The 24880-nt window shown below is 33.7% G+C and overlaps 1 protein-coding gene across 2 annotated transcripts in view; it reads right to left on the reverse strand.

Annotated features, from left to right (window-relative positions):
• Nucleotides 1-10110: 10110 nt before the first annotated feature.
• Nucleotides 10111-24880, reverse strand: part of LOC100925437 (lipase member I) — a 54401-nt gene continuing 39631 nt past the window's right edge. For both annotated transcript variants that reach the window (XM_031959160.1, XM_031959158.1), the window contains 3 exons: nucleotides 22043-22154; nucleotides 12114-12293; nucleotides 10111-10714 (listed from right to left, as the gene is read on the reverse strand). In XM_031959160.1, the coding sequence (XP_031815020.1) occupies nucleotides 10636-10714; nucleotides 12114-12293; nucleotides 22043-22154 (371 nt within the window). In that variant the 3' untranslated portion in view covers nucleotides 10111-10635. The remainder of the gene's footprint in view (nucleotides 10715-12113; nucleotides 12294-22042; nucleotides 22155-24880) is intronic.

Below are 24880 nucleotides of genomic sequence, written 5' to 3' on the forward strand. Positions count from 1 at the left end.
AATTTGAACTGATTTTTTTCTGACTCTGTACCACCTCACAGTGATACAAATTGATGATGTGTTTGTAATTTGTAGCCCTATGGAATTGTTTGCCCATGGTTACATGAGTCCAAAACAAAACATGAACATATACTCCATGAGTTCTTATTATATTTGTGAATTTAAATCTGATCCTTTCTCCATTATACCATGCTCTGGTTTGCACATAATAGAAATTTAATATATATTGAAATGAATTAAATAATTTCTTTCCTCAGTGAAATAGCAAAATAAAACAATTCATTTCATGCATTATATCAATCCTCTCAAACCATTTAACATATGGATATTGAAAAATTTAAATACATCAGTAGCAATTTATTCTTTTTTTTCCCCTAAGGCAATTGGGGTTAAATGACTTGTCCAGGGTCACACAACTAGGAAGTATTAAGTGTCCACGGCCAGATTTGAACTCAGGTCCTCCTGACAGACCTTCTGCTCTATCCATTGCACTACTTAACTGCCCCTATCAGTAGTTATTTAAATACACAGCAAGGATAGCTTATATATTCTGGTTATCTGAGAATTATATATTTTTGATGGAAAATATAATTTCATTTTGTCAGTCATTGACAATACATCACAACTTTAAAAAAAAGAATTTTGCCAATCTCTCTCTGTCTCTGTCTCTGTCTGTCTCTGTCTCTCTGTCTCTCTGTCTCTCTCTCTCTCTTTTTCCCTCCCTCCCCCCCATTTGTGTCTCAGTCTCTTTCTCTCTCTCCCCCTGTTTCTCTTACAATTCCTTGATGACCTCAAATACTCTTTTATTCTTTGTTATAAGTATAGTTTGGTAATTTTATGATCTGGTCTTACAACATTCCTAAAAAAAAATTAGATCTTAAATGCTCCCACACACCATGTACCCTGGTAGCACTTAGATCTCTAGGTAGAAACATTTCTTGTTGCATTTTGTTCTCTTCGAAGGGAAATACCCAGTTAGAAATCTCTTAGGCTCTTTTCACTCCCACTCACTAGCATCCATAGTAAGTTATGAATCTGTCCTGATCTCAAAAGCTATGGGGACATCTAGCCCATTAACTGTTATTTATGTCAATAAATTCCATTCCCTTCTTTTTCATCTAACCTTACTTGTTCTTTGCTCTTCTCACATCCACTTTGGCTTCCCAGGAAGTGATTTCACTTAAGTACAGTCTGTTATCACATTGTTCATTTTAAGCTAGTTAACTATAAATGGCTTATATCAGAATAGGCCACCTTTAGGCTGTTAGTCATTTTATATTTTTACTAGAATTCCCAAACTGGCTGTATAGGCTCAGACAATACCTAAGAAGTTGTAGTATACAATTGGGCTCAGATAGTGCATATCATATCATATATATATATATATTTAATTTCTTTCTTTTTCATCAGCTATACACTTTGGATTCAACTTAACTATGTTAAGTTGATCTCTCACTTCTAGGGAGGAATACAATCTATGGCATTAAATGATAAAATCAGTATATAAAAATACTTTTCAGTTTATGCTGTTGTCCAGACTTTGTATAATAAATGATACCCCACTCTTGCCTGGACCCTAGTCTCATTTCCTGAATGAGACTAAAACTTAGCTCTTTGATACTTGAGTGCTGCAAATGAAGAGGTAAATGTGAGTCTTGATTGGTTAAAGGATCCTGAATTAAGATTTATCATGGAGAAATTTTGGAAGAGGTATTCAAAAGAGAGCAGAAAAGAACAATATGCAAACTTTTGAATGCTAGACTGGAGATTTCCTGGAGATACTAAATGTGGTGAAGCTATTGTCCCCTATCTATTCAGCAGTCATGTGCCTTTATTCTTACCAGCTATATCCCCAAGAGGAGACTGATAGACGCAGATTAATAATTCATTTGTAACTTATATTTCTACAGATTTCCTGAAACATTAAGAGATTGTGACTTAACCCATAGCTAGTGTGAATCAGAGAATTTGAATTCAGAGAATTTGATATCAGATCTTATCCTGCTTTTTGAGAATTTATTGGGAACCTAGGAAAAACTCCAAAACTGACTTAGCAAAAAGGTAATTATATGTCTATTTTATGGGAAGATATACCTTGCTAGGAAACACTATTCTCAGAGAGAAACATAACTATTTCTACTTAATACAACAATTAACTATCTTTGCCCTATGAAACATATACTTAATAATGGACAAGAAATCCTTAGAGAATATCTGGAATACCCATTCACATGGAGGGTTATAATCATGAACAACAATAATTTTAATAAAGTGAAGATAAATATGAATCAATAATGTCAATATTCTATAATTATTATTTATGCTCAATGTCCTAATAATTATTTTATATATGGATAAAATAATTTTTTTATTTGAATAAAATAGTAAGATGTTAAGTTCATCTTCTGTGGGTTCATTGAAAGCATTCTTTGTAATATATATATATATATATATATATATATATATGTATGATTTTTTGAGGAACATTTTTTATTTAGTATTTTATTTTCCCAAGTTACTTGTAAAAACAATTTTTACACTTGTTTTTAAAAACAGTGAGTTCCAGGTACACTCCCTACCTCCCTTCTCATCGCCACCATTAAGAATGCAATCAATTCAATATAGTTTATACATATGTAGTCATGCAAAACATTTCCATATTAGCTATGCTGTGAAAAAACTGTTATGGGCCAGAACTCTGTACTTGAAACAAAGATTCTTACAAGGTGCTAAGTGGAACTAATTGGAATTGATAAGACAATGGTTATCTAGTTTAGCATGGTGCTTAATAGTTCTCTAGTTCAGTATGATTGATTTAATCTTACAACAAATAATGGTTCCCTGATGATAAAATGATTGGTTTATACTCAGTATACTGTAAATGATCTAATTATAATTGTCCCAGTTTATATGCTCTAACTCAGCCAGGGTGGGACTCAGAGACAGATTCATTCCATCGTCCACCTTTGTGATGGCTGGAGGCTGAAGCACAAACCCTTGGACTCAGAGAGATTCATTTCATTTCACACCACCATGTTGGCTGGCCTGTCCTCCTGCATTTCCTCCATTGAGACCAAACTAGCTGGGGCTCCAGGCAAAGAGACAATAAAGAATTTGGACTTTAACACCTGGCTATTATCATGGTGATTACTTTGCTGAAAAGAAGGCTGGCCCAGAGACCTCCAGAAAATTAACCAAAACAATACTGAAAATGTTCAAGAAAACATAAAGTAAAAAAAAGGATACTTCAATTTGCATTCAAACAACATCACTTTTTCTCAGGATATGGATAACATTTTTCGTTTTAAGTTCTTCAGAGTTTTCTTGGATCATTGTATTGCTGAGAAAAGTTATGCCATTCACCACTGATCATCTTACAATAGTTCTGTTACTTTGTACATAATACATTTGCTTTTGCATCAGCTCGGAAAAGTCCAGGTTTCATCCAGCTCATCATTTCTTATAGCATAATAGTACTCCATCATAATCATATATCCCAATTATCCGGCTATTATTCAATTGATGGGTATCCCCTAAATTTCCAATTCTTTGCCCCCAGAAAAAAGCTGGTATAAATTGGTTTTGTCCATATAGATATTTTCCTTTTTTTTTTTAAATCTCAGTCAAAGGGTTTTATAGTCCTTTGGCTCTACAGAATTGCTTGTATCAATTCAGAACTCCTCCTCCACATTCTATCCAACATTTGTCATTTTCATTTTCTGTCCTATTGATAAGGTTTAGATTTAGGGAGCCAAAATGAGATTAGAGTTTCTGGAGGTTAGGGAATTAAATGATAAGGTCTTGTGGCAGGTTCAGGGTTCAGGGAAACAAATGGAGAGGTTTGGCTTCCCTGCAACCCCTTAGGATTTGGTGCAAAGGTAGGAAGTTTTGGGGATTCCCTTCTGGTGGTGCAGAGATTCTCTGTAAAAGAATTTACAGACCCGAAAACCTAGATTGATAAAAGAGGTTTATTATGGGGATTGGAAGTAAAGTTAGAAATCTTGACAGAGAAGCATAAAGTCTGGTTAGGAAAATAAGCGAGGGTAAAGAGAGGATGGCACTGGAAAAGAATATTCTAGTAGACAGAGGCTCCTTGGCATCCCAAGCATGGCATAACTAGCATATTTGGAACATCTTCAAAGAGAAGATTTTAGTTTGGCTCTTTTATATTGAATGTCTTAGTAGGGGCTGGGACAGCTCAAGTTGGCTATGAGCTGGGGGTTGCTCTTAATGGGGCCAAGTACAGCTTGAGTTGAATTGAATGGAAGGTCTACATTTGAATAGGGTTGGAATTCTCTAGCTCAAGACTCAACCAACTCTGCCTAGGTAAACCACTTTATCTGATTCCCTGGGACAGTCTCTCACTGAGCCAGGGTTGAAGATTTTCTCCTTCAAGGATTTTTAGAGTTTCCAGGTCCCCTCTTCACCATTAGCCAATCTAATAGGTATGAGGTAGTATCTCAGAATTGTTTTAATTTGCATTTCTCCAATCAGTAGCAAGTTAGAGAATTTAAAAATTATAGCTATTGATAGCTATGATTATTTTATCTGAAAAACTTTTCATCATTTATTAATTGGGGAATGGCTCTTATTTTTATGCATCAGTGTCCCAGTTTTCCCGCATCCCCTCCAACATTCATCATTATTTTTTCCTGTCATCTTAGCCAATCTGACAGGTGTATAGTGGTATCTCAGAGTTGTCTTAATTTGCATTTCTCTGATCAATAGTGATTTGGAACACTCTTTCATATGAGTGGTAATAGTTTCAATTTCATCATCTGAAAATTGTTTGTTCATATCCTTTGACCATTTATCAATTGGAGAATGGCTTGATTTCTTATAAATTAGAGTCAATTCTCTATATATTTTGGAAATGAGGCCTTTATCAGAACCTTTAACTGTGAAGATGTTTTCCCAGTTTGTTGCTTCCCTTCTAATCTTGTTTGCATTAGTTTTGTTTATACAAAGGCTTTTTAATTTGATGTAATCAAAATTTTCTATTTTGTGATCAGTAATGGTCTCTAGTTCATCTTTGGTCACAAATTTCTTTCTCCTCCACAAGTCTGAGAGATAAACTATCCTATGTTCCTCTAATTTATTTATAATCTCGTTCTTTATGCCTAAATCATGGACCCATTTTGATCTTATCTAGGTATAAGGTGTTAAGTGTGGGTCCATGCCTAATTTATGCCATATTAATTTCAAGTTATTCCAACAGCTTTTGTCAAATAATGATTTTTTATCCCAAAAGTTAGGATCTTTGGGTTTGTCAAACACTAGATTGGTACAGTTGACTATTCTGTCTTATGAACCTAACCTGTTCCACTAATCAACTAATCTATTTCTTAGACAATACCAAATGGTTTTGGTGACTGCTGCTTTATAATATAGTTTTAAATCAGGTACAGCTAGGCCACCTTCATTTGATTTTTTTTTCATTAATTCTTTTGAGATTCTCAAACTTTTATTATTCAATATGAATTTTGTTGTTATTTTTTCTAGATCATTAAGATTTTCAAAATCTTTTTTGAGCTTTTCCATGCTCTGAGACCAATTCATATTCTTTTGGGAGGTGTCTTGCAAGTTGGTATGATCTAGGGAAAGGTGTGTTTACTATTGTCCTGGCCTGTGCTCTTGTTGATGTTGGGAAAGGGATCCCAAAAGTTGGAGGTCATGGACTAGTGTCAAGACGTATCTCCTCATCTTACCTATAACCTAGATAACCCTAACTCTGAATACGTATTCAACAAAGATCAAGAGAAAATAAATACACACATACCCCACGCCACTCCATGCCCCATGAAGCCCACATACTCACATGTAGAAGAGTTATGTATTTAGAGTTACGTGGATACAGATTGCTACTTCCCCTTTCCAATCCAGCAATTCACAGCAGTCTCCTTCATTCAAAAGCTGGCAGGTAAGACCAAGTAAGATTGTCTGTTGAAACTTTTCATATGAGGTAAATGGATGTTCAAAAAGGATGAATACTTTTGGTGTGAGGGAGTGCTAAACTCCTTTTAGGGTTGTTCATCAATTTTGTTGTTCACCTGCCATTTAACTCTCACCCATGGCTTCAAGAAGCTGTAGCATGTACAGCAGCCACATCCCAGAAAATCATTTTGGAAGATGGGCTAAACCAGATTGAGAGGGATCAATCAGCATCACAGTCATTAGTGAGGGAAGGGGATGTCTATTCTAAAAATTACTTTCCCAGCGAAATGGGTGTTTGAGAATCATTTGTTTCAATGGCCTTGAAGACAATTGAAATGGGAATTGTGGAGCACTTAGGGCATTATTATACATCGAACATATGTTTGTACACACGTCATCACCCTACAATGTCATTGGTCATATTCAAAAATGAAAAGCAAACAATCACATGTATATTCAATTTCAGCCCATCCTTTTCAGGATTTTCATGACGGAAAGAATACTCATTAAGCTTAGATGTTTTGGAACCAGGCTGGGAATATTGCATGTGATTTGAAATGGGGAGGAAATACTCTTTGAAAACTTAATGGATGTGATGATTATGCACCAAAACTTGTATCTTCTTCAGGAAAAGTGGGTTCCTTGATCAGAAATAATTTTCAAGGGGCCTAAAATGAAGAAAGATATGTTTTGTGAAAGTTTTGATGGTTGTTGACATAGTAGCACACTTGATTGATATTGAAATACTGTAAGCTCTCTAGCTATCAACTATAGTAAGAATAAACTTCTGTCCTAAGACTGAGGAAGGGGACAAATATAATTGATTAATCTGTCAGTCAGAATGTGTTGATAACTACATGGGATTATACTATGCTAATCTTTTGGGGTTATTACTGCAGTTGACATGAGATCAATTGGGCAAAAGTAGCTACTTCATCCTTTGTTATGGGGGTTATATGGTCTCAAAGCCCATTTTCATTCTTCATTTTGTAGAGAATCAATGACATCAATATGATATCTTGACTTGCTCCTTGATTGGATTTAAGTGATACAGATTTGTACAGAGTTGTCAGCTTCACACTCTGTTCTAGAGTTACTAAAATCCAGTGGCTAGATGAAAGTTAGGATTACTGATGATGGCCCAGGATTCAGTGGATGCCCTTGGTATTTTTGATGTCTGACCAAGCTCTAAGTGCTCCACAACACCTACTTCAGTTGCCTTCCCATCCATTAAAACAAATTATCATCTACCCATTCTGCTGGTGAAGTTTTCACATGCTTGGGGTACATATTCTCCTAAATTACCAATGGTTTTGAGACCAGTTACTTTGGTTTAACCCATCTGCTAAGATGATTTACTGGGGTGTAACTTCTGAACATGCTACAGTTTCTAAGAGCCATAGATGAAAGTTAGGGGAAAGGTAGACACCTAAGGTATATGAACAGTTTGAAAAAGGCTTGGCAAACACTCACATCAGAGATATTTGTTCTCTCGGAACATCCCATGTATTCCACATCCATAAAGCCCACTAAAATAGAGCATCATGTACTCTATTGGCAGATACTCATCCCTTGATTTCTGCTGTTTTTTTTAATAAGGATATTATCATAATCATTCAGTTTAGCTGGTGGCATTTAAATAACTTTATTTTATTTTATTTATTTATTTGCTGAGGCAATTGAGGTTAAGTGACTTGCCCAGAATCATATAGCTAGGAAGTATTAAGCATCTGAGATCAGATTTGAACTCAGGTCTTCCTGACTTCAGGGCTGGTGCTTTATTCACTGCACCACCTAGCTTCTCATATAAATAACTCCAACAGTTTATGGAGAAGAACAAGAAAAAATTCATTTGTCCTTGCTCCATTCCTGCATTGGTACATCTCAAAGGGGAGAACTTTCAATTTCTAGTTCTTATTTCCGCTGCCATTTCCACACAAATACTGCCTAGCAATCAGTGTAGAATATGTATGTACATGGAAAAAAAAAATATATATACATCTATACATATACATATATTTCTGTGTATATATACACATATATATGTGTGCACATATGTAATAAATTTTTGTGTATATGTATGTATATGTCTTATCTGGCTCATCCCTGTCACATGCCAGGTATATATCATGATAACTCAGTTTACTGAGATGAATTGCCATCAAGTTATTTATTGTTCATTATCTGTTCAATGGTAGATGAACTTCAGGCTCATTTTCTGCCTTGCCAATCAGTGGGACCATCATTAAATCAGATAAGATAACATTTTCCAGAGATAAGTTCTCATAAGTGATGTCCCATTGGGAAGTTTATTTATCAGAATATTAAAAAAAGTTTTTACAGTCAAAGGTTCTGATAAAGGCCTCATTTCCAAAACATATAGAGAATTAACTCTAATTTATAAAAAATCAAGCCATTCTCCAATTGAAAATGGTCAAAGGATATAAAAGACAATTCTCAGATGAAGAAATTGAAATACTAGTCTATGGTCTCCAAGTCATTATTAATCAGAAAATAAATTAAGACAACTCTAAGATACCTACACACCTTCAGATTGGCTAAGATGACAGGAAAAAATAATGATGATTGTTGGAGGGATCGGAAAACGGGACATTGATGCATTTTTGGAGTTGGAAACGAATCCAACCATTTTGGAAGTAGTTTGGAATATGCTCAAAAGTTATCAAACTGTGCCCTTTGATCCAGAGTGTTACTACTGGGATTATATCCCAAAGAGATTTAAAGGGAAAGGGACCTGTATGTACGAATTTTGTGGCAGCCCTTTTTGTAGTGGTAAAAACTGGAAACGAATGGATGTCCATCAGTTGGAGAATGGCTGAATAAATTGTGGTTATGAATATTTGGAATATTACTTTCTGTAAGAAATGACCAACAGGATAATTTCAGAAAGGCCTGGAGAACTTACAAACTGATGCTGAGTAAATAGCAGGACCAGGAGATCATATACTTCAAAACAATACTATATGATGACCAGTTCTGATGGACCAGGCCACCTCAACAACGAGATCAACCAAATCATTTCTAATGGAGCAGTAATAACTAACTATACCCGAAAAAGAACCTGGGAGATGACTAAAACCATTACATTGAATTCCCGATCCCTATATTTATGCACACCTGCATTTTGATTTCCTTCACAAGCTAATTGTACAATTTCAGTCTGATTCTTTTTGTAAGCAAAATAATGTTTGGTCATTATACTTATTTGTATCTAATTTATATTTTAATATATTTAACATCTACTGGTCATCCTCCATCTAGGGGTGGGGTAAGAGATGAAAAATTGGAACAAGAGGTTTGGCAATTGTTAATGCTGTAAAGTTACCGTATATATCCTTAAATAAAAGGCTATTAAATAAAAAAAAAGAAAATGTTAAAACCTGAAAAAAAAAGAATATTAAAAAAAATACTCAGCTAGGATATTGTAACATTTAGCTTTAGTAGATATGACTCCCATTTCCTTTTGGAAACACTTTTATAGGATGTGATGACAAGGCAGGGTATCTGCCAAGCTGGAAGATACTGAGTTCCATATAAGTTGACCTTCCAGGAAGTTTCATTAAGAGATGCATGGTTTTTCTGCTTAAACCAATCAAGTCCTAAGAAAAGATTTTATTTTTAAGAGAAAAACAACTTATCACTGGTACCAGAGGGAATGGGGAGTCCTTGCAAAGACTGATACTTTAAGACTTGATTACTCAGCTGAAATCCCAGGGCTGAATGTACAACTCAGACCTGGGATCAGAGAAATGAAGCTATTATTTGCCTCTGATTCTGCTCTTTGACTTAGTTCCATATGATGGTTCTACTAACTACACGCTTATCTTAGTATTCAGTCTCATGTGTATCAGTCCATTTTGAAAACTAGAAATCTTTGTGTGAATATTTCTGGCAAAAATCTGGTATGTCTTTGGACAAGCTTTTGATTATTTCTCTATGCAGAAAAATTACTCACTGGTTTCTGCATGGATTTCCTAATTATGACTCAATCTAGTATCATTTGCTCTCTGTTAGAGTAGTTGTGGGAAAGGTCCAAGTTATACTGCTTTATCTACTCAACTAACTTTGAAGGCTATTAAAAACATAACTAAACTACACAAAAATGATAAAATTTTTGAGAGTAGACATTGTTTTTTGTTTAGAATTCTCTGGAAACTAGCATAAATAGTGCCTAGCATATTATAGGGACTTCATATGTGCTTATAGATTCATTGATACATATCCATTCTAATGACTCATCAGAATCATGCATTCATTCATGGAAAACATTTACTTATTTAATCTGCCATTAAAACTCACAAAATATACAAGACAGTACAGTATTCTCAAATGTCTGTGAATGCTTTAATTATGATGTTTATTAATATATAGTTGGTAAACAATAATATGATAAATAATTTGTAGGAAAATAAAAAATTGTTCTAACTAGCCGCTTCAAGTAGCTTCAGAAAATCTCTAGTACATGCTATTTGTGGTTTGTTCCATCTACACTGGGTTTTTATGACCTCCCTAACACAGGAACACTGAAGTTTTATATTTAATGATAGTATCTGAAAAAAAAAAAGAAATCACAATACAGTTCCAAACCTCAGATTACATTTCAATTGTCTTAATTTTTTGGTCCACAAGAAAGTCCAGTGTTACATTATTAGTTATCGGTGATGGTTTTGTCAACATTTTTCATTTATCACAAAAATGTGGATGGAGTTTTATTTCCATATTTTCTATTAGCAAAATTTCTTCTTCACAAAGCTCTGGTCTGAGAGAAGGAAAAAAAGAGAGAAATAGAAAGAAGATACAAAGATGGAATCAGTGTTTGCAAAAGAGAAATAACATTTTCTTCCAAATAAAATATGAGTAAATCACTGTTGTAAATAAATCACTTTTTTGTTATCTATGTGACTCTTGCATGAGTTTTATTTTTTGATCATTATAATGAGAAAATAATTGTCAGATAATTATGTCTTATATTTTTGCAAGCTATCTGACTAAATTATTTGTAGATTTATTTCTTTAATTAGACAAAGAAAACAACATGATTAAAACAGCTAGATAATTCAGGCTTAAATACATATTTTTGTGGTGTTTTTTCCCTCAGATCTTTAGAAGAATCTGGAACTAGTAATGAGTTATGGGTAGTAGATTTGGTGATATTGATTATGTTTTGTGAATTGAGGTCACTATCATAAATCAACTATTTATTAAATTATCCAAGAAAAATTTTACTTAGAGGTGTTTTGGGGATTATATTTTTCATAATATTTTTTAATTAGGCTCCCAAGGTTCAGGTTGAATTGTAACACCAGCAGAATATATTTTGATTTCTATTAGCAGAAACTCCTTTTCTTAAATCCATTTCCATCTCCATAAAGTCCTTCTTAGAGAGTATTCTTAGAAGTACAAGGAACATTGGGAAGGAATTTGGGTCTTGAGGGATGAGGTCTTTAGTTTCTTCACAGCTTTAGGTATGTATATAGTAAGTTTAAACAGTAAATCTGTGACTAATGTAGATAAATATATTTACATAATAGTTTTTCTTATTTGGACCACCTCTTAAGGAACAAATAGTTAGGTGGAAGAAGTAGAAAAAATAAACAACAAAACTTTTGTAGCCCAAGCACATAATAAATCTAAATTGCCCTCCCTTGCTAGATTCAGTTTTGAGTTCTAAGAATTAGTAGTCATTCTCCTATCAATGTATTTGTGATTTGTCTGTCTATTCTTGGTTTGTGAATGTTTGCTGATTTTTTTTTTACTGAGTATTGGATCAGTATTGACTCTATACAATCACTACAAATATGTTACTATTTCATTGGTGAATATTCAAATATTGCAGTCTTCTAAATTATAGCCTGTAACCTTCCTGTCAGAGCAGTGCAGTGTAGTGAAATGTGAAATGGACAGAAGGGAGGCTAGAGGTCTGCGTTCTAGTCGCTTGTGTTGCTCAATAGCAGGAACATGATGAGCAAATTTATCCATTATATAGAAGCATAAAGACATGGAACATGAAAAGCATGCTGAATTTTTCATATATTCCAATACTATGAGAAAACCAAATCTTTCAAAATATGTAAAATTTATTTATATATGCATCAGCAAATTTTTTGTAAGCAATCAAAGACCAAATCTGAAAGTAAGTTCAAAAGTTATTGTCTTACCTTTCAGGAAAATAGAGTGAACTTAACCTGATATGGTGGATTTGATACTGGCAGCTACGACATTTAAATAATACATGATAAGGAATGTATTTCAAAATGATTTGTGAAATTTCTTTAAAATCATTGTAAAATCCAGCAAGAATACGAGTTTCTGAATATGCAGGAAATGTCCTTTTATTGCTAAATTAAGACAACAACAACAAAAAAATATATTGCATTTCAATATTCAAATCCTTTGAAATAAAATATACATTTTAAATGTAGGGGAAAATTCAATAATTATGACCATTTGATCTATGCAGCATAGTAATTTTGTGGATTATATTTAACGTATATGTTTTTAGTTTAATACCAAAAATTGGCCACATTTTATAATAACTTTTATATTATATATCTTTATATTAACTAGTAGAAATCTTTTGTATTTGATTTAGTAAACAAATAAGAATGCAGCTCACTTATCATTTGAAGAAGGCATATGTGTGACTGTTGTTTACATACCCTCCTTCTAGGACTTCTGGAAATCTCTTATAATGCCATATTGATTAGTATTGTTTGTTATATCACTACTTGCATGTACAATTCATGTTTGTTGCACCACATTGAGCCTGCACTGAGTGTGGGGAGAGTCATCACTAATAGTCTGTGCGTTATTGCTGTGTGCTTGTGTAATACCTCCCATGCTGATGGGTTTGTGCATACCTGTTTCTAATAAGACCCTTCAGCCCAGAAACCCACCAACAATCCCTACTTCCCTTTGGTGTTTTTCATCACCCTTCCTGAGATGTCAGGGAGGGCGTGATCACCTCCTTTTTAGTGCTTTCACCTCCTTCCTGAGAAGTCAGGGAGGATGTGATCACCTCCTTTTGGGGGCTCTCACCTCCCTAAGAAGTCAGGGATGGTGTGACCACCTGTGTTCTAAAACAAAAGAAAGTGGGAGATGCAGAGGGCTGAAACTCGAGTCATTGCACTGAGGTCTGTAATGGGCTGAAGCTCGAGTTGATGCATTGAGGTCCCAAGCACATGAGGCTAAATAGTAATTGGACCATACTCTATTAATATATATGCTTGGAGAAAGAATAGCCCCGCTCACTCTTTGTGCAAGTCCTGATGTATTGTATAGGAAATGACGATTTTGGTGGGTGGAGGCAGAGGGGCAGAGAGAGGGGCGGAAAGAGCTTCTTGACACAGCTGCACATATTGCTATTGCGATTCCCCCTTCACCTCCGATCCCCCTTCACCTTCGATCCTTCTTCACCTCTACTGAGAATAAAGATTGAAGATTTTCCCTTAACCTGAATTCCTGACTCCAGCTGATTTTAAAATACACGGTCATCACAGAGGTCGATTCAAGCACTTAGGGCTGATTGGACAATACTCTATGGGCATATGGTTGGAAAATGGTCCTTCCCACTATTTCACTGCTGGCTCAATGATTGGTGTATACAAATGATTGTAGGAGGGACTAGGGGATGAAGTAAGAGGAGCTGGAGACACTTTTTGTGGTGGATGAGGAAGACGGCAGTCACAGAAATTCTGCTTCCATCCTGTTCACTTCTACCCGTAAAGACCAAGAATAAAGACTAAGGACTTTTGCCTATCCTGACTCTGGCTGATTCTGGGGTGTCTGGGATACTAGCACAGTTGTCACAATCATTTATTTTTACATAAATAAGACTTGAAATTTTAAAGAAATGTTTATATTTGTGTTTAAGCAGGAATTCATTGTCATAATTATTCATGTTTTTATTTTATTTAATAAATCTTTATTCATAAACTATATAAGGCAAATATCAATTTGGCCCTTGTCTAAATCACTTTTAGTTGCTATGTTTAAAAATTGATTATTTATTTCTGATATTTGTAGAGGGCTGAAACTATTGGGTTGATGCACTGAGGTCGGGACTGTTGAGCGCTTGAGGCTAACTACTGATTGGACAATACTCTATGAGCATATGCTTGGAAAATGTTCCTTTCCACTATCCGTACTGGCTCAATGATTGGTATATAGAGGATTGTAGGAGGGACTAGGGGGTGGAGTAAGACGAGCCAGGGACACACTCCTGGTGGTAGACAAGGGAGAAGGCGGTTGCGGAGATTCTGCTTCCATCCTGTTCAATCCTGAGTCTAAGACCAAGAATAAAGATGGACTTTTGCTTATCTTGACTCCAGCTGATTCTGGGGTATAATGGGTGCTAGCACGGTCATTACAGATATTTATTTAAAAAAACTTTTTGAGTTCTGAATTTTTTCCCTTCCACCCCTTCCTGTTGAGAAGGTAACTAATATGACATCAATTATATATGTGAAATTATTTAAAACATATCTCCATATTAGGTATGTTGCAAAAAAAAAGGAAAAAAGAAAAAAGTGAAAAAAATTGTACTTTAATCTACAGTTAGAATTTATTGGTTCTTTCTCTAGAGGAGATAGCACTTTTCCTTATGAGTCCTTTAAAAACATGTTTCATCATTATTTTGATCAGAGTATCTAAGTAATTCACAGTTAATCATCATTACAATATTGCTAATGCTATATACATTTTTCTGATTCTGCTCACTTAGTGTCATTTTTTTTTGCATTTTTTGCATCATTTTATATAGCTCTTCCCAGGTTTTTCTAAAGCTATATTATTTGTCAGTTTTTATAGCACAGTAGTATTCTATCACAATTATATACTACAACTTGTTCAGCTATCATTTCACTTTGCATTATTTTGTATAGATCTTCCTAGGTTTTTCCAAAGCTATATTATTTGTCATTTCTTAGTGCACAATAGGATTCCATCACAATTGTATATCACAACTTGTTTGAACATATCCCTCAAATTTCAGTTCTTTCTCACCAAAAAAAAAAATCTACTTTAAATATTTTTGTAAAAATAGGTTATTTTCCCCTTCCCTTCTCCTTTAATCTCTTTGGAATACAGGCTTTGGCTAAATCAAAAGGAATGCACAATTTTATCATCCTTTGGGCACAGTTTTATTTGTTCTCCAAAATGAACCAATTCATGGTTCACATTCACAAATGAACCAATAATACCCGAGTGACCCAATTTTTTGTATTTATCATGTTATGTTAGCAAATTCAGTAGATGTGAGGTGGTACCCAAGAGTTATTTTAATTTCACATTTCTCAAATCAATATGATTTAAAGCATTTTCCCATTGTGATTATAGATAACTTTAATTTCTTCTTATGAAAACTGCTTCTTCATATCCTTTAAACATGTATCAGTTGGAGAAGACTTTTATTTGTGTACATTTGACTTAGTTAGCTATATATTTGAGAAATATTCAGAAATGATTTCTTGATCAGAGAAACTTGATATAAAATTTTCCCCTTACACTTTTTTTCATTCCTGTTAATTTCAATTGCATTGGTTTTATTTGTGTACTTTTTTTCAGTTTAGCAGATTCAAAATTATCCATTTTACTTCCCAATATCCTCTCTATTTTTTGTTGGTTATAAATTCTCTTATCCATAAATGACAAGCAATTTTTTTGCACCTCTAATTTGCCTATGATATAACTTTTTTTTTGGTATCTTTTGAGTTGGTGATCTATATCTAATTTCTGAAGATCTACTTTCTAATTTTCCCAGTGATATTGGTCAAATAATGAGTTCTTGTCCCTAAAACTTATATCTCTGGGTTTATCAAACATTAGTTTACTATGGTCATTTGCTATGGTGCATTGTGTACCTAATCTATTCCACTAATCTACCACTATATTTACTATGCAGCACCAAATTGTTCCAATGATTATTGGCTTGTAAAGTTTGAAATCTAGTACTTTTAGGCTACTTTACTTCACAATATTTTTTCATTGATTCCCTTAATATTTTTTAATTTGTTTATTTTTCTAGCTCTATAAAATGATTTTTTGGTAGATTGGTATGATCCTGAATAAGTAAATTAATTTAGATAGAATTATAATTTTTTCATATTAGTTGAGCCTACCCATAAGCAATTAATATTTCTCCAGTTATATAGATCTGTATTTCTGTGAAAAGTGCTTTGTAACTGTGTTCATATAGTTTCTGGGTTCACTTTGGCAGATTCCCAAGCATTTTATATGCTTTGCACTTATTTTAAATGGAATTTCTCTTTTTTAGTGATTCATGTTGGACTTTGCTGGCAATATATAGAAATGATGATGATATTTGTGGGTTTGTTTTATATTTGCAACTTCACAAAAATAGTTATTTTAACTAGTTTTTTTAGTTGATTCTATAGCTATATCATCATATCATTTGCAATGAGTTTTAATTTTGTTTTCTTATTGCCTGTTCTTATTATTTCAATTTCATTTTCTTGTCTTATTACTAAAGCTATTATGTCTAAAAAAATTGAACAATAGTGGTAATAATGGACATCTTTATTTCATCCCTGATCTTATCAAGAAGCTTCCAAGTTTATTCCTATTACAGATAATTCTTGTATTTTTGGTTTAGATAGATACTAGAAATTATAATTTTTTAAAAATCAATTAGCTCCTATATTTTCTAGTAGAGTGTGTGTGTGTGTGTGTGTGTGTGTGTGTGTGTGTGTTTTGGAGATGTTCCTCCTTCTTTTCTCCCTCCCCTCTCCACTATATCATCCAGCTTTCCCTATAGTATTTTGAAAAGGAATGAATGTTACATTTTACCAAACACTTTTGTGTATCTATTGATATAAATCATTATCTTTACTGTTTTTGTTATTGATATGATCAATAATTCTGATAAATTCCTAATATATAATCAGTCCCATTTCCATATTGCTCTAATCTTTTTGTTGGTGTGTTATTTAAATTTTAATCAATATGCATTAGAAAAATTGGTCAGCTAGGGGCAGCTAGGTGGCGCAGTGGATAGAGCACCAGCGCTGAAGTCAGGAGGACCTCATGAGTTCAAATGTGGTCTCAGACACTTAACACTTCCTAGCTCTGTGATCCTGGGCAAGTCACTTAACCCCAATTACCTCAGCAAAAAAAAAAAAAAAAAAAAAAAAAAAAAAAAAAAGTCTGTTGCCTTCTTTCTGTGTTTGCTCTTACTGTTTTTGAATCAAAACCATATTTATATCATAAAAGCAATTTTCTAGGGTTCCTTTATTTTTTTTTCTGAATAGTTTATATGGGTTAGAATTAATTGAGCTCAAAATGTTTGGTATAATTCTCTTTTAAATCCATCTGGTCTTAGGCACTTTTTTTCTTAGGGAGCTCATTTATGGGTTCTTCCATTTGTTTGTTTTTTTACAAGATACAGTTATTTAGGTATTCTATTTCTTTTGTTTAGACAATATATTTTAAATATATATATCAATTTCACTTAGATCATGAGTTTTATTGGCAAAATAGCTTTAATTTCATCTTCATTGATGGTACATTCACCCTTTTCACTTTTTAAGTGGTAATTTGATTTTTACTACTTTAAAAATCAAGTTAGTTTTATTTATTATGGTTTTTTTTATTAATCTCTCCTTTCATTTTCAGGATTTCTATTTTAGTGTTTAAGGAAGTATATTTCATTTGTCTTTTTCTACTTTTTTATTCATGTTCTTAATTCATTGAAGTTTCTCCTTCTCTCCCTCCCCTCTCTTTTATTGATATAAACATTTAAAATATGAATTTTTCTCTAACTACTACTTTGGTTGTATTCCTCAAATTTTGGTAGTTGTCTCATTGTTTTTATTCTCTTCAATGGAATTATTATTTCTTTTTATGATTTGTTCTTTGATCCACTCACTCTTTAGGATTGATTTATTTAGTTTCCAATTAATTTTCAATTTACGCTTTCAAGGTACTTTTGTTGTTGTTCAATTATTATATTTATATCTGACTTCTCATGACTCCATTTGGGGTTTCCTTGGCAGAGAAGCTGAAGTGGTTTGCCATTTGCTATTCCAGCTCATTTTACAGATGTAGAAACTTAAACAAAATAAAGTGACTTACTAAGGGTCATACAAGTAGTAAGTGTCTGAGGCTCGATTTTAACTCAGGAAAATGAGTCTTCCTGACTCTAGAACTGGCATTCTATCTATTTCAACCTCATTTAAGGTAACTTGTTGAATTTAATTTTTATTCCATTGTGGCCTGAAAAGTTGTATTTAATATTTCTGCTTTTCTGCGTTTGCATCCTAATGATCAGTTTTTGTGAGGTGCCATGTATAGCTGCAGGTTGGGAAATTAACATTGTTTCGATTTTAATTTTATTGAATTTGACTCAAAAAGGGAATAACATATACACTCAGTTGAGTATAGAAATATACTTTACCTTATAAGGAAATAGGAGGGGAAAGGGAAAAGAAGGTGTGTGTGGGGGGGGCACTGACAGAATTGATAAATGTCTAAAGGATATTAACTGTTAGTTTTCAGATGAAGAAATCAAAGCAATCTATAGTCATATAAAAATTCACTATTTATTAGAGAAATGCAAATTAAAACAACTCTGAGGTACTACCTCACACCTATCATTTTCATTAATATGATACAAAAAGAAAATGATGTTGATAAGATATGGGAAAATTGAGACAGTAATGTGTTTTGATAGAGTTTTGAACTGATTCAACCATTCTGGAGCTCACTTGCCCAAAGAGCAATCAAATTGTGTATACCCTTTGATCCAACAGCATTAATAGGTTTGTATCACGAAGAGATTTTTTTTAAAAGAGGAAAAATATGTACATAACAAAATATTTATAGCAGCTCTTTTTGAGGTGGCAAAGAATTGGAAATTGGATACTCATCAATTGGGGAATGGCTGAACTATAATGTAAACAAATGGGTTTCAGAAAAATCTGGAAAAATTTGCATGAACTGATTCTGAGGTAAGTGAGCAGAACCAGGAGAACATTGTACATAGGGACAGCATTGTAGGATGGTCAATTTTGAATAACTCAGCTACTCTCAGCAATACTATGATCCAAATCAATTCCCAAAGACAGTTGAAAATGCTATCCACATCTAGAAAAAGAACAGATTGAGTCTGAAGACAGATAGAAGCATATTATTTTTACTTACTTTCTTTTTTTCCTTTGTTTTCTTTTCTTTTGTTTATTTTTTCACAACATGACCAATGTAGAAATATGTTTACATGACTGCACATTACAAAGTATATCAGATTACTTGCCATCTTGGGGAGGAGGAAGGAAAGGGAAGGAAAGAGAAAAACATGAAATTTAAAATGTTATTAAAATAAATAGTTTAACTTGTTTTTTATTGTAATTGGAAAAATAAAAATACTATTTACATAAGATGGTATTTTCTAGTTCATCTTTAAGGACCAAAGAAAAGACTAGGCTTGGTGGAAAAAGGAGATATTAAAGAGTCCCTGGCTTTATGATACTACATAGAGGATAACAGTGATTAATTCCTATTTTTTCATTTATCTTTAATCTCTCTCTGACTACTAATTGATTCTCTATTTCAAAACAAAACAAAATATTTCTATTTCTCCAATTTCCCCCCAAAACCCTCCTTGAATTATATATCCTTACTAAGATAGCTTATTATTGTTTTCTTTAATAGAATAGTATATTGTGTATACCTGGGCTAGACCACTAAGAAAAAGAAGGAATGAGACAGAATACTGTTTGTGGGGTTAGTTTTTGCAGTATTCCACAAAATCTAAGGAAAGAAACCTACTATCTACTTGGGCCCAATTCTGTTCTATACCATCCTCAAGTCCTTTAAGCAAAGATCTGTGCTGTTAGACTATGAATTGCTGAGCATCAGAAGATATTGGTATGTATTGAAATCTCATCTCCTAAATGGTCAAAGGATATGAATAGACAATTTTTGGATGGATAAATTGAAATTATTTCTAGTCATATGAAAAGCTGTTCCAAATCATTATTGATAAGAGAAATGCAAATTAGGACAACTCTGAAATACCACTACATACCTCTTAGATTGGCTAAAATGACAGGAAAAGACAATGATGATTGTTGAAGGGCATGTGGGAAAACTGGGATACTGATGCATTGTTGGTGGAGTTGTGAAGAATGTGAGCATTCTGGAAAGCGATTTGGAACTATACTCAAAAAGTTATTAAAGTGTGCATACTCTTTGATCAAGCAATGTTACCACTGGGCTTATATCCCAAAGAGATATTGAAGAAGGGAAAGGGACCTGTATGTGCAAGAATGTTCGTGGCAGCCCTTTTTGTAGTGGCTAGAAACTGGAAATTGAATGGATGCCCACCAATTAGAGAATGGCTGAGTAAATTGTGTGGTGTATGAATGTTATGGAATATTATTGTTTTAGAAGAAATGACCAGCAGGATGAATACAGAGAGGTTTGGAGAGACTTACATGAAATGATGCTAGGGAAATGAGCAGAACCAGGAGATCACTATATACTTCAACAACAATACTATATGATGATCAATTCTGATGGATGTGACACTCTTCAACAATGAGAGGATCCAAATTATATCCAATTGTTCAGTAATGAATAGAACTTGTTACACCCAGAGAAAGAACATTGGGAAATGAGTATGGATCACAATATAACATTTCCACTCTTTCTGTTATTGTTTACTTACATTTTTGTTTTTTCTTCTCAGGTTATTTTTACCTTATTTTGAAATACAATTTTTCTTGTGCAGCAAGATAATTGTATAAATATGTATACATAGACTGTATTTAACATATATTTTAACATATTTAACATGTATGGGACTACTTGCCATCTAGGGGAGGGGGTGGAGGGAAGGAGGGGAAAAGTTGAAACAGAAGTTTTTGCAAGGGTCAATGTTGAAAAATTACCCATGCAAATGTTTTGTATATAAAAAACTATAATAAAAAATGTAATATTAAAAAAAAGAAATCTCATCCCCAAGGAAAGCATCATCAAGGGGATTCCCTAGCAATGGGGAAAATAAGGCAGTAGGGAAAGACAAATTACAAAACATCTGAGGAAAAAGACAATTCAAAGACTTTGAGATCAATCAGTTGAAAAACCAATAACAATAAAAGGAAATATGACATCCAGATCTAGTAGATAAGTTCAGAGTTGCATGAATAAATGGTGTAAAACAAAGGAATATGATTCAATATGTGATAAAGCAGAGGACCCTGTGGATTCCAAAGGGAGCACAAAAACTTTCAGATGGTTCAAGAGAATAGTATGAATTCAGAAAAGAAAATTTAGGTCTTCATGGCAGAAATGATTAACAAAATAGAAAAATTTGAATCTATGGTGGCAAGTCTCATCAAGGAAACAAAAGAAACGAAAACTTATTAGGAATGTATCTGATTCAGAACTGAAGGACAATTTAAAGAACAGAAAAAAGAATAGGAAAAAGGGGCAATGGGAAGATGAATTTAATGTAGAATATTAACTTTGAAGTTACAATGAAATAGTTTCATGGAATCTGGTAGATATTCATAAACAAATAGCTAGAGCTAAGGAGAAAGATTGGCAATAAATCTATAAATGTGGGCGCCATCTATATAATCAGTTGCCATCTGTATAGAGGTAATAACTGAAATAGTGAGTATGAAAGATATATAAGAAAGAAATTGCAGAGTGAAGATATAAGTCAAAGACAGACTTTTTGGGGAAGACCCTGTTCAAGAACAAAAAAGGGGTGAACATTCAGTCAAGAAGAAAAAGCAATATCTGGTAACAGAGGAAAAGAATATCCATATGAAAGCTATCTAAAAATGAAATGGTGGTTGATACAGGATTAAGAACCCCAATTCTCATCTGAACTTGAAATCTTTAACTTAAATGATCTTAGCCTCATTACTTTGTCTCTCTGAGAAGTTTCCTCATTTGTAAACTGAAAGAGTTGAAGCAGATATTCTCACATTTTTCTCCAGCTCTAAAATTATATTAATGCAAACTTTCATTAATTTAAATTCACCTAATAAGTGGGGTCTGCTGAAAGACAAAAATATTTCTGTTAGTGAAAAACATATAACCCAGTTATAACATAACTTACTGTTTAATTTTTGATGCTTCTATAGTCCCATATTTGTCTTTTAACTTAATTTCAAAAATACCTTGCTTCTGAATTTCATTCACAGTGACAATATCAAGAGCATATTGATATACTATAAAATAAAAACATACATTTTGAATTACATTGTTTTCTACTCTTTTTATCAATATGTATAATTTTAAATGCCTTTTGATTTCAATTCATAAGCTTTTCTCCTATATTTCTTCTCCTGTCTTCCCTTGAAACAAATAAAGAAAATATAATCAACAGATATAGTGACCATATTAAATAGTAAAAACAACATTCTAAACTCCTACTCTTCCATCCTCTGCCCCGGTAAGGAAGGGAATTTTGTCCTCACCTCTACCCTAAAAATAAAATTAGTCTTTACAATTGCAGTATTAAGTTTTTTCTTCTTTTTTCATGTATTTTATTTTTGTATCTTAGATAACATCACTATGTGCCCTCAGTGAGGCTTCCCTTAATAAAAAAAAAAAATTAAAAGCAATCTTCCAAACAGGAAACCAACTACACATACATTCTTTCTACTATCACATATAATATTGCACATTCATAGTACCCCATCTCTGTAATGAAAATAAGCTACTGCATTTCCTTAGTTCTTCTCTAGGCCAAAAATTAGTTATAATTAATTATGAAGCAGTGAGTTTTTTTTTTACTGAATTTGTCCTGCATATATTTCCAAATGCATTGTTTTTCTAACTTTATTTCAGCCTGCATTGATTCATATGTCTTCCAGTGTTTCTCAGAATTCTTAAATTGTCTTGATATTATTCTCTCTGCCAATGAGATACATACACTGGGAATGACATTTTCTGGTCAGGATGGAAATTAGTTTGTCTGACTAAAGGAGATGTAAGGTTGAAAGATTTTTGCACTAGAAGAGAATTTTTATGAGAGAATCAAAATGTGGTGTTGTGGTGGTGAGGTAGTATGCCCTATCTGTAATTTAAAGAATATAAGAGAACTATCTTCTTAATGGGACATTGATGTTGATATGACCTTAAACTTGCAAGAGTGCAAGTCAGTCACTTGCAAGTGAAAAAGTCTAACTGAGAGTTAGACAGTGAGTTAAGCTTATATGCTGGTAATAGATTAGGCTTCAGATAGGTCAAAGTCAATTCTACTCGCCAGCACTAAAGTCGTAACCAGCGTGGTCTTTACCAACATCCAGTTAGCTGTCAATCGCAAGTAATTATATAGAAATCCAGATGGCAGACTGAAGATCCTAGTGACATCAGCAACTATCCTACCCTTCATTCTAATATCCAGAAAGCAATCCATGAGCCATTTATTAGTGAAGATGGACACATAAAGGCAGCCAAAGAAACACAGTCTACCTATTTTCCCAGGAAAGACCTAGGAGCGCTGGTGCTTGAAGTGTAATCACCTGGTGATTACCTCCCAGGCCTATAAGGAACTTTTGGGACAGACTATTCCCTCTGTCTGGAGGACAGACTCAAAAATTATATGAGTTCTTTATGTCTCCTTAACCAGTACTATGAAGGGAGAAAACTAATATTTGGTCCATTGTCCTCAGAATGTACCTGTACTCTCTGAATCAAAAAATTCTGACAATTCAAGATGAGAAATGAAGAGATCAGCATAATGAAGGGTAGTGTCATGGCAGAAATGAGATCAAAAACTGGATTGTGCAGCTGTTAAATATCATCCCAAACTATTCCTTGGAGAATTGCAGTTCTGGCTAGAATAAGGGTGGCATCCTACCTAAAGTCTTTGATTATATCCAGTATCTCTGACCAAACAGTAATCAGGTCTGATAAATTGCAGATAGCTATTTACTTGAAAAATGAAGTCTTTCATCAACAGGTGAAGGATCTGAAGACCAAAAATCTACTATGAGCTCATTTTTGAAGTCCTTGAGTGGATATTGTCATCAAGAATGATGCTAATCAAACCCCTAGGGAATTTTTCAGTCGGTTTGTATTCCAGACTTCATTTTTTTTATTAGCAGGTAGCCCAGGAGCATTAGGTATACCCTGTATTTCCTTCCTCAACTATTCTCCTGAGCATGAGGTGGGAGAATTGCTGAAGCATCTCTAGGAATTATGGACTCATGATGCCTTTAATCTAGTAGCTTTGTGTGTAGCCCAAATGGACATGAACATGTAAGTGGCTTTCTTCTCTCCCAACTATTCTGGAATCTTGTGTTCGTATTACACATACATGTCCATTTTCTACTTTGGATATACAAATATTCATGAACTATTATTTCCTTTTCTGAGTATGAATCAAGACACATAGGTTGTAGCTCTTTCTGGATTGCATTTGAGAAGTGGAATCTCCTAGAATTGAAATGTTCAATTGTGTGTTCTAGAATGTAGAAGAGGTACAGTTCTGAGCCTGAGGAGTATGCTTTAGAATTGGTCAGAGAACCTGTGGTACTGAAAATCAGAGCTGGACAAGGATTTAGGGCTGAAATTTAGATCCCAGGAAAATCTGAGTTAGGGACAAGAATAGAAAAGGTTTTGTTCATTGCTTTCACTTCTTGGCCTAAGACATCCTTTTCTTTTTCTCTCCTTCCCTCTCTCTCTTCCCTCCCTCTATTTCTCTTTTTCTTTGTTGCTCTTTTCTTTTCTTTACTCTTCTTCTTCTTTCTCTTCCTCTCTTCCTCTCTTCCTCCACCTTTTCCTACCTTCCTTCCTTGTATAAATGCATATTTATTAATACAGCATGCATATATGGCATACATGTAGTATACACATCTACAACTGTGTAAATGGTTACATATGTATAATTTGTTAGCTAATTCCATCTAACATAGCAGGAAATTCTATTGTAACATGAAATCATTAG

Source organism: Sarcophilus harrisii, chromosome 3 (assembly GCF_902635505.1).
Source record: "Sarcophilus harrisii chromosome 3, mSarHar1.11, whole genome shotgun sequence".
NCBI classification, from domain to species: domain Eukaryota; kingdom Metazoa; phylum Chordata; class Mammalia; order Dasyuromorphia; family Dasyuridae; genus Sarcophilus; species Sarcophilus harrisii.